General features: G+C 52.9%; 1 protein-coding gene across 1 annotated transcript; it reads right to left on the reverse strand.

Annotated features, from left to right (window-relative positions):
• Positions 1-1,202: 1,202 nt before the first annotated feature.
• On the reverse strand, positions 1,203-11,751 carry psmb4 (proteasome 20S subunit beta 4). Its single transcript, XM_059643028.1, is given in 9 exon segments — positions 1,203-1,404; positions 2,747-2,835; positions 4,867-4,980; positions 5,073-5,154; positions 6,509-6,571; positions 7,166-7,179; positions 7,181-7,250; positions 8,417-8,623; positions 11,617-11,751. Coding segments are annotated over 9 exon segments (753 nt in total). The 5' UTR covers positions 11,718-11,751; the 3' UTR covers positions 1,203-1,391.
• Between the last annotated feature and the right edge of the window lie 1,400 nt (positions 11,752-13,151).

Genomic DNA, 13,151 nt, shown 5'->3' on the forward strand with positions numbered 1-13,151 from the left:
CGTACCCGTGTTACACAGCGACAGACCCATTGTCCACTATTACTGCATCCCAATCTTGTGCATTGAATAAGAAAGCTCTGCATGGAGACAGATTGTGGGGAAATGGTGTTACGCTGAATCACTAACCTGGTGAGCCAGTGCAGACATGATAGGTTGAATGGTTTCCTCACTGCTCCTCTTCGGTCTTGTACCGTACTCTTCAAAACAGTGTAAAGCTCCCTCTACACTGTAGCTAACTCTGTGCTGTCCCCGTCCTGGGAGCATTCAATGGAGGGACAGAATGAAGCTCCCTCTACACTATCCCCCTATCCCCATAAAACACTCTCAGGACAGTGACAGTACAGGTTATAGATCAAAATAAAGCTCCCTCTACACTGTACCTCCTCCCCTCACTCCCCCACCAAACACTCTCAGCACAGGGTTAGATGGAACAAAGCTTCCTCTACTCTGCTCCTGTACTCTATGCTCCTCATCATGGATTCTCTAAGCACAGCAGTCCATTTGGCCCAACATGCTTCTGCTCTGACCACTCTAGTGATTCTGAACAAAGCCAGCTGCTGAATGAACCCATTTCCTATTCTACATGGTGCAATTTATTATCCACGTGACAAAGAATGTGAAAATATCAGAAGAATTCGATCAGTGATCAGGATAGTCCCTTCCAAACATTATGGACTTGACTCAGTTTGACCGTTCAGAGGTCTGCCAGGAATTGAAACATCCAACCATTTCCAGAAACATCCAGCTTTCAAAATTCCCAGCACTGAACCATTCAGCCCCTCTGCTTCATACTAGCCTCCTCCCACACTCAACTCATACCTCCCACCTTTTCATCTGAGTGAGAGAGAGTGTGTGTGGGTGTATCCAGCTCTCCCGCCACCCCCAACCGCAATGTATCTCTAATTCAGCTGGACCATTCGCCGAGGGAGCGCCGGGCTGTCCGAGGGTGCTCCGCTCCAATTAATCCTGGTGTTGTCTCTCAGGAAGCCGCTCACCCTACAGCCACATCAATCCCTTAAATCAAATTAATTACACGTAGACAAACCGAGTCACTCTCGCATTTGTGGGAGCTTGGTGTGTACAAACTGCCATTTCCGACAACAACAGCAGCAACCACACTTGCAAGGAAAACAGCTCCATCGGTTGTGAAGTCTCTCACACCATCCCAAGTGTGGTCAAAGCAATCCAGGTCTCCCGCTATCTCCCAAAAGGTTACTTTATTTCAATACGTTGCCCCAGTGGGTTATACACGTAGCCTGCAGCACATACAACTCAGATTTCCCAGAGGCATCCCAGCAAATAGACAGTGGCTTTAAAAGTCTGTGAATGCAGAGAGAACATCGCAGATCTGGTGTGGAGTGATTCGCCGTCTGTGAACACATGGCATCTGTCTATTCAAACCCCCTGAAAAGCAAAACAGAGAGAGATAGAGAAAAACTTTGAGAGGTTAGGGAGCTAGAGTGGTAATCGCTCCACAGATCTCCCCCCAGTTTCTTTGTTTTTCTGCCATTTTATGTAGTAATGTTTAACCTTTTCACTCTTGTTTCTCATAATACTTTGTACCCTACATGGCGCCTCGTGGCGGGGATTTTCACTGTACTCCTGGACTTTAGCACACGTGACCGTAAAACCCGAAAATCTACAACTCTCCCAGTGCCTCGACTGCAGGAAGCTGGTTGAGTAGGCAGGATTGGAAATCTCAGTGGAGGGAGGTAGGTCTTGGGGGGAATGCCTTCTGCCAGAGGCGTCCCCCTCCTCAAAGGAGTAACAGGAGGCCATTCAGCCCCTCCACCCTGCTTTCCTGTTCACCCCGTATGGTGGCTGGCGTTTCACCGCAGCCAGTCTCCTCTCGATACCTGGAAGCTTCTCTCATAAGGTTAGAGCAGCTGATTTGAAAACAGAGGGGGCAACAACGTGGGGAGGCTCCCACAGCTCGTGTTGAAACAGACGGTGCAGTAGCTGTACTTCGAGGGAAGATTCAGAGGTGAGCTGGAGTGGAGCTATCATGCTTAGGACACAGGCACAGAATACACACAACATCTTTGGCTGGTCAACAGACTCACTGGATCTGGATTAATCCTCAGTTTGCTCTTTTTTGTCATCCTTAAACATCAGCTTCTCCATTGGACTAGTATTCACTGCCCTTCCCCTAACTGCCCCTTCTAAAGGTGGGGGGGCACCATTTTGAACCACTGCAGACCCATCCCCCGTGTGGGGTAGGGACACAGTGTCCTTAGGGAGGGGGTTCCAGGATGTTGACCCTGAAGGAACAGCTGATGTATTTTCAAGTCGGGATGGTGTGTGGGCGGGGGTGGGCTCAGAGGGGAGCTTGCGGGGGGCTGGGGTCCCCATGTACCTGCTGCCCCTTGCCCCCCCCCCCCCCTCCGGGGGGTAGAGGTCCCAGGTTTGGAGGGTGCTGATTTGGGGAGTCACTGTAGATGGTACAGATCAGCCATCGACGCTCAGTCGCAGCAGAGTGCGGGTGCTTGTGGATGTGGGGCCACCAATCCGCGGGGGGGGGGGTTGCCTGCTGTGTCCGTGGACGGTGCCGAGCTTCTCAAGTGTTTGACGGAGCTGCCCCATCAGGGGCAAGTGGGGAGTATTCCCTCACATTCCTGCTTTGTCGATGGTGGGACAGGGCTTTGGGAAGCGTTAGGAGGGGAGTTACTTGCTGCAGGATCCCCAAGTGGGGCAGCTGTGAAAGCTGCAGGCGATGGCTCACATTCCCTGCCTTCCCCTCCGTTACCTGATCATGTGCGCGATTTCCCAGTTGGTGTCTGCTGACATCGGCCCTTCGATCTGTACACCAGCAGCTGACACCGTCGCAATCTGGTACTGTGGGAGCAAACAAACCCAACCAGTCACATCACTGCCAGGGAACCAGTATAATCACAGAGCCATACAGCACAGAAACAGACCCTTCGGCCCAAACAGTCTGTGCCGACCATAATCCCAAACTAAACTAGTCCCAGCTGCCTGCTCCTGGCCCGTATCCCTCCAAATCTTTCCCATCCGTGTACTTATCCAAATGTCTTTTAAATGCTGTAGCTGTACCCACATCCACCACTTCCTCACAAGGACGGATTATGAAGGAAAACAGGTTTTCTGCAAAAAAAACAGAAACAGAGAAAGGAGCAGAAGGCCCCCATTTGGCCCTCCCAGCCTGCTCCGTCATTCAATACAATCTAGTTGATTGTTTTCTAGTATGTCTCTCTCTCTCCCAATATTTTTCCAATTCCTCCCCCTTTCTGAACACAACTTATCCCCTTTTCGGTCTCTCTCTGATTCTCCCCCTCCCCAGTTTTTAAAGTTTCTGTTGAATCTTGCATCCTTCTGGGGCAGCACATCCCAGATCCCAATGCTGGCGAACTAGTTCTCCTCCTCGCTCCCCGTGCCCCTCTGTCTGGTGACCAGCCCTCCTGCCCGCTGGGAACGGCCTCTCCTTTGATTGGAGCCAGTCACGGTTTGAAACACCTCGAGCGAATCTCCGTGCTGTAGCAGGGCAGCCACAGCTTCTCATGTCCTGATGTGACAGGAGTCGCCGTATCTGATGTAATTGTGGGGTATGGTCAACACTGGCTTGCCCACAGGGCATTAGGTCTCAGACACATGGTGGTTAATTGCAGGACATCAAGGAAGTGGGCCCACTGTCCTTCAGAACTCACCAGCTAACACCAACATGTCTCCTGGCACTGGCTCATCAGTTGACATCTTTATTAACTTGGCAGCGTTACGTTTGCAGTCAGTGCCTTCAGACTCTCTTGCTCAGTACAACAGCCAGCACACAAACATCTCAGAGACAGACACGGTCTCTCAGTTTGCCAGCCAGTTTGCCAGCAAATCCCAAAAGGACGCACTTGTTGTGTCTTTGCAGAAGGTGGAATCGACACCAGAGCAGTTACAGCACACGCGATATCACTGCTGCAGCTAACTCCCTGCCTCAAAGATCCTTCGTGACGTTAAGCTTGACAGGTGTTTCAACAAGACAGCCACAAACAAAACGTGCCTGTGCACAGATTTCAGATCAAGCCCCTGAGATCACGCGTCATCCCCAACACTTGGCACTGCTACTCCAGAACGCACTCGGCCCAGCTCCTGCTCATGGCGCCAAGGAAGCGCCGTGCCACCTGAGGGCCGGTGGGGCCGCTAAGAGAGTGCCTCGTGGTCTACAGGAGGTTGGCAGGGCAGGGGAAAGGGGTCCTGTGATGTAGCAGATGGCATTCGTGTGCAACTCCCCATTAACCTGGCACCCAAGTACCCTGAACACTCTCACAACCTCCTGACCATGCAGGAGAAACTCCCACAAGACGGTCATCGGAGATCCAAGAGGACAAATCAGAATTTTAACCTCCTGAGGGAGGAACAGCTTTCTTGTTGGGACAGAGGAAGGTTGGCTCAGTCTGGGATCTGATCAGTCTGTCTGTCTGTCTGTCTCTCACTCAGGGTGAGGCCTTCACCCAGCATTAACTGCTCATTCTAAATGCCGAGGGCAGTTGAGAATCAAGGTCATCGTCTTGCTCTGGAATCACATCCCTGACCGGGACAATGGTTTCATGGCTATTATTACTGCCAGATTTTTCTTGAAAAAAAAGCTCAATTACTACCAACTCTCAAGGGGCATTAGTCAAACCTGGGTCCCCAGAATGTTTCCTGGGCCTCCGTATTAAAGATTTGGCACCATCCCCACCAGATATGTATCTCCCTATTGTTTCTCTCTCTCTCCATTTGACTGAGCCTGCGCTGACAGAAACCGACAAGCCTGTTTCCCAAAACGCGCATTTGCAATGGGTCGCATTGCCTCAGATGATGTTGGTGTCTCTCACATGGCGAACCTCTCCCCATGGGGTCTCCCCTGGCCGCTCTTACCCGGTTATAGGAGCGTGCGTCACGGTAATAGAGGACCTTCAGGCAGCGCTCAATCAGCTGGCGAGCTTCGTCCTTCGAGATCAGCTGCTTCTCCGCCACCTCCCTCATCAGGGGCTGCGGGGACAGAGAAAGGAAAGACACACAATCAGTTAGTCGAGGGCGCGCGCGGGCAGGGAGGGAGAAACTTGCCAGGGTGGCAAACTCACCTGCGCCAGGTACGCCCCGAAGCCAGTGGCCACTGTCGAAGCCTCATAGGCCACCCCCAATTTGTCCACGTAACCTAGGAAACTGCAGAGGTGGTGGGTCAGTTTCAGGGCCACTGCTTCTACACAGATACGCCAGAGCGCACGCGCACACACAGACACACGTGCATGCACACAGACGATTCAGACACATTAATCAGAACCAGGCCACAAACCATTGGGAAGGCCCTCCCATCTCCCCATTGACCTCCCTCTGCCGGGTTGGCCAAGCATCACGAACACAGGGTTGCGAAGTGAGCAAAACCAGAGCAGCAGGCATAAACATAGAACCCCCCACGGTGTACAGAAAGCCCTTTTGGCCCCACTGAGCCTGCAACAACCTTCCAAAGAGCTTTCCACCCTATCCCCATAACCCTGCATTTCCCGTGGCCAATCCACCCTGACTTGTGCATCTTTGGACCATGAGAGGGAACCCAAGCAGACACAGAGAGGAGGTGCAAACTCCGCACAGACAGAGACAGGCCAGGGCAGACATTTTCACATACAGTCTGTTAGGCTACTACCTGATTATAGAGTCAGTCACACAGCACAGAAACAGACACTTCCTCTAACTCATCCACACTGAGCCAGATATCCTAAACTAACCCAGTCCCATTTGCCAGCATTCGGCCCCTCTCCCTCTAACCCCTTCCTATCCATGTCCCCATCCAGATGCCTTTTAAATGCTTTAACTGTACCAGCCTCCACCCACTTCCTCTGGCAGCTTGTTCCATACACACACTACCCTTTGTGTAAAAAAAATTACCCCTCAGGTCCCTTTCAAATCACTCCCCTCCTTATACCCACACCATCTAGTTTTGACACCCCTACCCCGGGGAAAAGACTTTGTCCATTCACCCTACCCATGCCCCTCATGGTTTTATAAACCTCTATAAGGTCCCCCCCCCCCCCCCCCCGACGCTCTGGGGAAAATAGCCCCAGTCTAGCCAGCCTGTCCCTGTAGCTCAAACCCTCCAACATCCCTGTAAATCTTTTCTGAACCCTTTCCAGTTTCACAACATCCTTCCTGTAGCAGGTAGACAGGAATTGAACGCAGTATTCCAAAAGTGCCTGTAACCAATGTCCTGTACAGCCGCAACATGACCCTCCCAACTCCCTATACTCAATGCACTGACCAATAAAGGCGAGCGTACCGAACACCTTCCTCACCACCCTGTCTACCTGCAACTCCACTTTCAAGGACCTTGCCGCCCAAGGTCTCTTTGTTCAGCAACACTCCCCAGGACCCTACCGTTAAGTGTATAAGCCCTGCTCTGATGTGCCTTCCCAAAATGCAGCACCTCACACTTATCGAAATTAACCTCCATCTGTTTGTTGGATACAATCACACAGCAGGGGTCACGGTGATGCACGGCAACGTGCCAGTGTACACCAATTACCTCTCACCGTTGTTCATCCCACCAATGATGACTGTGTTCCACAGAGGATTCATCTTACACCTCCTGAAACAGAAAGAAGCCAGTCAGTGGGCAGGGGCTGAGGGCAGCTCTTGGCAGCAGGTAGGGTCTCTGAGTCCCACCACTGCCCCCTTCCCTCACAGGCAGCTTGGTCCCACGCACTGTTTCCCTTCGGATTAACTGGCCAACTTTGGGGGGGGGGGGGGGGGTGGCAGGACCATAAATGGCCACACAACATGCATTTCTGTAGCACACTGTGAAACACCTCTCATCCCAGTGCTTCACAGGAATGTTATTAAAAAGTGTCTCTGAGCCAGAGGTGACAGAGATGGGGAAGGGGCGTAGGGGAGTGGAGGTGGTGACAGAGATGGGAAGGGGAGTGGAGGTGTGTGACAGAGCATGGGGAAGGGGCGTAGGGGAGTGGAGGTGGTGACAGAGATGGGGAAGGGGAGTGGAGGTGGTGACAGAGATGGGGAAGGGGCGTAGGGGAGTGGAGGTGGTGACAGAGATGGGGAGGAGGTCCTATAAAATTTGGTAAATTGGACAGAATGCTCAGGCCTGGGAGCTGGTGGACTGAGAAACACTGCCGGGAACAGAGTGCTATGAGAGGCCAGTAATTGTGATCCTTCCAGCACTCGCCTGTTGTACATGACTCCTGGTGAGCCAGGAGTGGATAGCTTTCGGACTGTAACTGTAACCATCTCCCAGCAGCTCTTCATCAATCCTAGGGACAAAGACAAGGTAGTTCACAAGATCAGTAGTGAGTACACACCCCACCCCAAATTTCCTCCCCGAGGGAGCGAGCTTTCCCCCCCCCCACCCCAAATTCCCTCCCCGACGGGAGCGAGCTTTTCTCCCCCCCCCCCACCCCAAATTCCCTCCCGAGGGAGCGAGCTTTCCCCCCCCCACCCTAAATTTCCTCCCCGAGGGAGCGAGCTTCCCCCCCCCCACCCTAAATTTCCTCCCCGAGGGAGCGCGAGCTTTCCCCCCCCCAACCCCAAATTCCCTCCCCGAGGGAGCGAGCTTTCCCCCCCCCCCACCCCAAATTCCCTCCCCGAGGGAGCGAGCTTTCCCCCCCCCACCCCAAATCCCCTCCCCGAGGGACGCGAGCTTTCCCCCCCCCCCCACCCCAAATCCCCTCCCCCGAGGGAGCGAGCTTTCCCCTCCCACCCCCACCCCAAATCCCCTCCCGAGGGAGCGAGCTTTCCCCCCCCCCCCCCCACCCCAAATCCCCTCCCCGAGGGAGCGAGCTTTCCCCCCCCCCCCACCCCAAATCCCCCCCGAGGGAGCGAGCTTCTCCCCCCCCCACCCCAAATCCCCTCCCCGAGGGAGCGAGCTTTCCCCCCCCCACCCCAAATCCCCTCCCCGAGGGAGCGAGCAGCTTTCCCCCCCCCCCACCCAAATCCCCTCCCCGAGGGAGCGAGCTTTCCCCCCCCCCACCCCAAATCCCCTCCCCGAGGGAGCGAGCTTTCTCCCCCCCACCCTAAATTTCCTCCCCGAGGGAGCGAGCTTCCCCCCCCCACTCCCCAAATTCCCTCCCCGAGGGAGCGAGCTTTCCCCCCCCCACCCCTAAATTTCCTCCCCGAGGGAGCGAGCTTTCCCCCCCCCACCCTAAATTTCCTCCCCGAGGGAGCGAGCTTTCCCCCCCCCAACCCAAATTCCCTCCCCGAGGGAGCGAGCTTCCCCCCCCCCCCCCAAATCCCCTCCCCGAGGGAGCGAGCTTTCCCCCCCCCCCACCCCAAATCCCCTCCCCGAGGGAGCGAGCTTTCCCCCCCCCCCACCCCAAATCCCCTCCCCGAGGGAGCGAGCTCCACCCCCCCCACCCCAAATCCCCTCCCCGAGGGAGCGAGCTCCACCCCAGTGACTGGTGCAGTCCCCCCGGTCACTCACATCATCTGCTCGATGGCCTGCTTGAGGTACTGGTAGTCAGCGTAGTCGCCTGATGCGCCCAGGACTGTGTTGTCGTTCACCCTCATGAGCCTGGGAATGTTCCGGAAGCGGGCCATCGAACCGTAGGAGCCCAGCATGTCAGCGGCTAGAATGACCCCACCGTCGAACTTCACCCCCAGCACTGAGGTCCCTGTCACCATGGGGCTCCTGCGGAGGAACAGCAGAAAGTCAGGTGGGTGCACTGTGCCCACTTTGTTGGGTGAGCCCGGCACTGAGCTTTCACAGAGAGCACTGGGATAAACTTGTCCCAGCTGGATGGCTGCAAATGAGGAATTTGTATGGACTTTAGCTCTGACTGGAGCCTCATAACTGTCCAGTACAATACGGGGCACAGAAGAACGAACCAGTGACCATTCTGTCCATCAGCAGCATCACAGCTGATAGATTTCTTACCTCCACTGTCCCACCTTCATTGTATCATTTTTAATCCCTTTAAAAACAAATGTATGCGCCTCAGTTTTGGCATTTCCAGCTCACCATTCATGTAGCCTTGACCACACATTTTATTTTGGGGCAAGGGTTGTTTCGAGATTACTCCTTTTGACAGACATGAGCCTTGAGCAGCCTGCCTTCAATTTGAGGGATCTGCCCCCTCGTACCGGACTCAGCCCCAGTTTCTCAGTACTGCTCCAAAAAAAAACTTGAATTCGTACAATTAGTTTGGATGCTGAAGGAAATCAGAAACCTCAAGTACGGATGGCTTAGTTTCGTGGGAGTTCCTTGAAGTTTTTTTTCTAACAAAGACATACGTGCATGTCATATCTTAAAGAGAGCAACTTATACTCATTAGCGCTCCAATACATGAGACAAAAATATCGTAATGTTTTTGTGATGTTGGGTTACAGGGATAAAATTGGCAACATTGGGCACAAGGGAGAATGTGCCACTAACTTCCCAGACACACCACACCCCTGCTGTTCAACGTCCAAAAGGAGTGTACCCAGTTAAAAGTCACACCGCACAAAGTGGCACCTCCGACAGCGCGGCGCTCACACCTCGGCGATGTCACCTCCGACAGTGCGGTGCCTGCTCCCTCTGCACCAAACCTCTGACAGTGCCCCCTCCCTCAGCACTGACCCACCGACAGTGCCCTCTCCCTCAGTGCTGACCCTTCGACTGTCCATCTGGTGCTGCACTATTTGCCAGAACACGCTGTACTCCACCCACAAGCGTGCAATGCCACAAGTCACCAACAGCCAGGAACTTCCGAACCCCAAAAATCAGAGAACACAGACAAACCTGAAATAAAGGGTAGGTAAGACCTGGGTCAGTCCCCTCTCCCTCCCACAACATCTGATACCCACCTTACACTGGGATACCCTCCTCCTCCCCACCCTCCAGGAGCTCCATCATTCTCCCCAGAACCATCCAGTACACCACCTCCAACCCTTACACACACTCTACGTACCCGAATGATCCATCTCATCCAACACCCCTTTCCCTCCAGGACTGGTCCCACATTCGCCAGTAGCTACCTTCTCTCCTACACACTCCCCATTACCCCTTAAACATCCCTGCACCCTCCAATAACCTCCCCTTAAATACCCCCATGCCCTCCAATAACCTTCCCTTAAATAGCCCCATGCCCTCCAATAACCTCCTTATAAATAACACCCCATACCCTCCCATAACACCACCTCACACACTCCGATAACACCCCCGATACCACCCCCTGATCGCACCCGCCGATAACACACCCCGCAACCTCCGATAACACCTCTTAAATATGGCAACCAGTGACGAGTGGTGTCTCGCAGGGTTCAGTGTTGGGGCCACAGCTGTTCACTTTTATATATAAATGACCTGGATGAAGGGACTGGGGGCGTTCTGGCAAAGTTTGCTGATAATATGAAGATAGGTGGACAGGCAGGTAGTACTGAGGAGGTGGGGAGGCTGCAGAAAGATGTAAACAGTTTGGGAGAGTGGTCCAGGAAATGGCTGATGAAATTCAACGTGAGCAAATGCGAGGTCTTGCACTTTGAAAAAAAGAATAAAGGCATGGACTATTTTCTAAATGGTGAGAAAATTCGTAAAGCAGAAGTACAAAGGGATCTGGGAATGTTGGTCCAGGATTCTCTGAAGGTTAACTTTACAGGTAAAGTCTGTGATTAAGAAAGCGAATGTAATGTTGTCGTTTATCTCAAGAGGGTTGGAATATAAAAGCAGTGATGTGCTTCTGAGACTTTATAAAGCTCTAGGCCCCATTTAGAATACTGTGTCCAATTTTGGGCCCCACACCTCAGGAAGGACATACTAGCACTGGAGTGTGTCCAGCGGACATTCACACGGATGATCCCTGGAATGCTAGGTTTAATGTACGATGAATGGCTGAGGATCCTGGAATTGTATTCATTAGAGTTTAGAAGGTTGATGGGAGATCTAATAGAAACTTACAAGATAATGTATGGCTCAGAAAGGGTGGACGCTGGGAAGTTGTTTCCATTGGGCGGGGAGACTAGGACCCATGGGCACAGCCTTAGAATTAGAGGGGGTAAATTTAAAACGGAAATGAGGAGACATTTCTTCAGCCAGAGAGTTGTGGGCTTGTGGAATTCATTGCCACGGAGTGCAGTGGAGGCCGGGACGTTAAATGTCTTCAAGGCAGAGATTGTTAAATTCTTGATCTCCCGAGGAATTAAGGGCTGCAGGGAGAGTGCAGGAAAGTGGAGTTGAAATGCCCATCAGCCATGATTAAATGGCGGAGTGGACTCAATGGGCCGAATGGCTTTACTTTTCATTCCTATGTCTTATGGTCTTATATTCCCCCCACCACACCCTCCGACAACACCCCCTATACCCACCCCCCCCACACCCCGAAAACCCCCTCTAATAACACACACCCCCCCACCCCCACAACAAACATCCTCTAATAACCCCCTTAGGCCCCAGGGGAAAAAAAGTGATGCACCATGTGGCCGAACAACCAGGAACTCATCAATTCAGACCGAGACGATGGTGTAAACGTTTCTGTTTATACCCCCACCCCCTCCAACTCCAACCCCCACCCAGAGATACCCCGCTCCCCTGTGATGGGCAAGTTGGGGGTAAACGCCATGACACAGCAGATAAAGATTGTTGCTGCAGATGACCATCCTGCACTATCCCCTCCCCCCCCCCCGGGGGAATGAGGGGGCACTCACAGCGTGCGGCTGACCGCCCCCGGCAGCTCGGAGCCAGGCACCGAGTAAAAACGGCCAGGCCCCGGCACCGAGATTCCTCCCGTCACCGCCGCCATCTTCATCGGACTGTACCAACTACCGCCGCGTCACCAACACAGTCCGCCGGGGACGGGAGTGACGGTTGAGGGGGGGGGGTGTCCGCACCAACGACCCTCAACAGGAACCAGCCCCACCACCTGGATACCCGCTCCCAACCATCCACAACGATGTTACCCATTGTTTAGTCTCGTTTCAGCCGCGCCCCTCCCTTCTGGACGGCCTGCACTTTCCACTATGCTGTTTAATGTCTTTCTACACCCCTCTCTCTCGTCGTAGTGGTATATTCCAGTTTCCGCTGTGGACGGAAACTGGACTGCACCATATACACCAGAGACGAGGGGTTAGCTCCAAATTCGCCCCACGATGCCCACCTCAGAAACCCGCCTTTCTCCATCAACAACATATTAGTAAATAATCATTAACAATTTGAACCTCCCTCGTATATTGTTTGCAGCAATCGCTCTTAATAAAGCCGATACCCCATCAGCGAATTCCCGCCTTTAAATTGGTACAGCCGTACCTCGTTCGTCCCCTATCGGACTGCACCACATACGAAAGAGAAGAGGGGGATCTCTATAATGTCGCTCCATAATAACGCGTGTCTCCGTCAGCAGCATCTTTATAATTATTTTAATGCACTTTTAACTGCGATTTTGTAGTTTACAGTGTCGTCTCTCTCTCAATTTAAGTGCCTAATTCCTTCAACCAACTTTCTCTCTCTCTCTCTCTCTCTCTCGCTCTCTCTTTAAAGTGGTACATTCTGCCGCCGTTACCCGAACGGGAACTGGAAAAGAGGGGGATCGCTCTAAAAACTCTCCACAAAAACCCGCGCTGCCTGCCTCAGTGACCCACTTCTCTGCATTAAAAACATCTTTATCAACATTGATACCCGCTTTCAACAGCCTCTGTCTGCTTTAGGTGTCATCTCTCTCAATTTAAAGCATTCGTTCCTTCGGCTGACCCTCTTCCAAATTTAATTTAGTACATTCCGCTTCCCTTTAGCCCTCGCAAGGGACTGTACCACACGGTGGAGAGAGGAGGGTTAAACTCAAAAGCTTTCAAAAGTAATCCGCCTCACAGCCCCGCATCCCCGCCTCTTCCCATCCGTAACATTTGACGTTTAACTTAATATAGTTTCCGCCGCATATGATTCTTCCGGAGGGTCGTTTTTCCCATTCAGTTTTTTTATACTTCTTGCGAGAACCCCCCCTCAGCCGCCCAGTTCCTTCTGATTGGTACATGAGTACTTCCCCACCTCCTTTCACTTCCAGATGCTCCCCTGAGGAGAGGGGCGCGGGTGGTTTGGGAGTTTAGCTCGAAGTTTACTCCGACATTCCGAACCCCTCTGTCTCCTTCCTTCCTTCCTTCCTTCCTTGTTTCCTTCCTTCCTTGTTTCCTTCCTTCCTTGTTTCCTTCCTTCCTTGTTTCCTTCCTTCCTTGTTTGTTTCCTTCCTTGT

This window comes from Stegostoma tigrinum, chromosome 47, assembly GCF_030684315.1.
Source record: "Stegostoma tigrinum isolate sSteTig4 chromosome 47, sSteTig4.hap1, whole genome shotgun sequence".
NCBI lineage: Eukaryota > Metazoa > Chordata > Chondrichthyes > Orectolobiformes > Stegostomatidae > Stegostoma > Stegostoma tigrinum.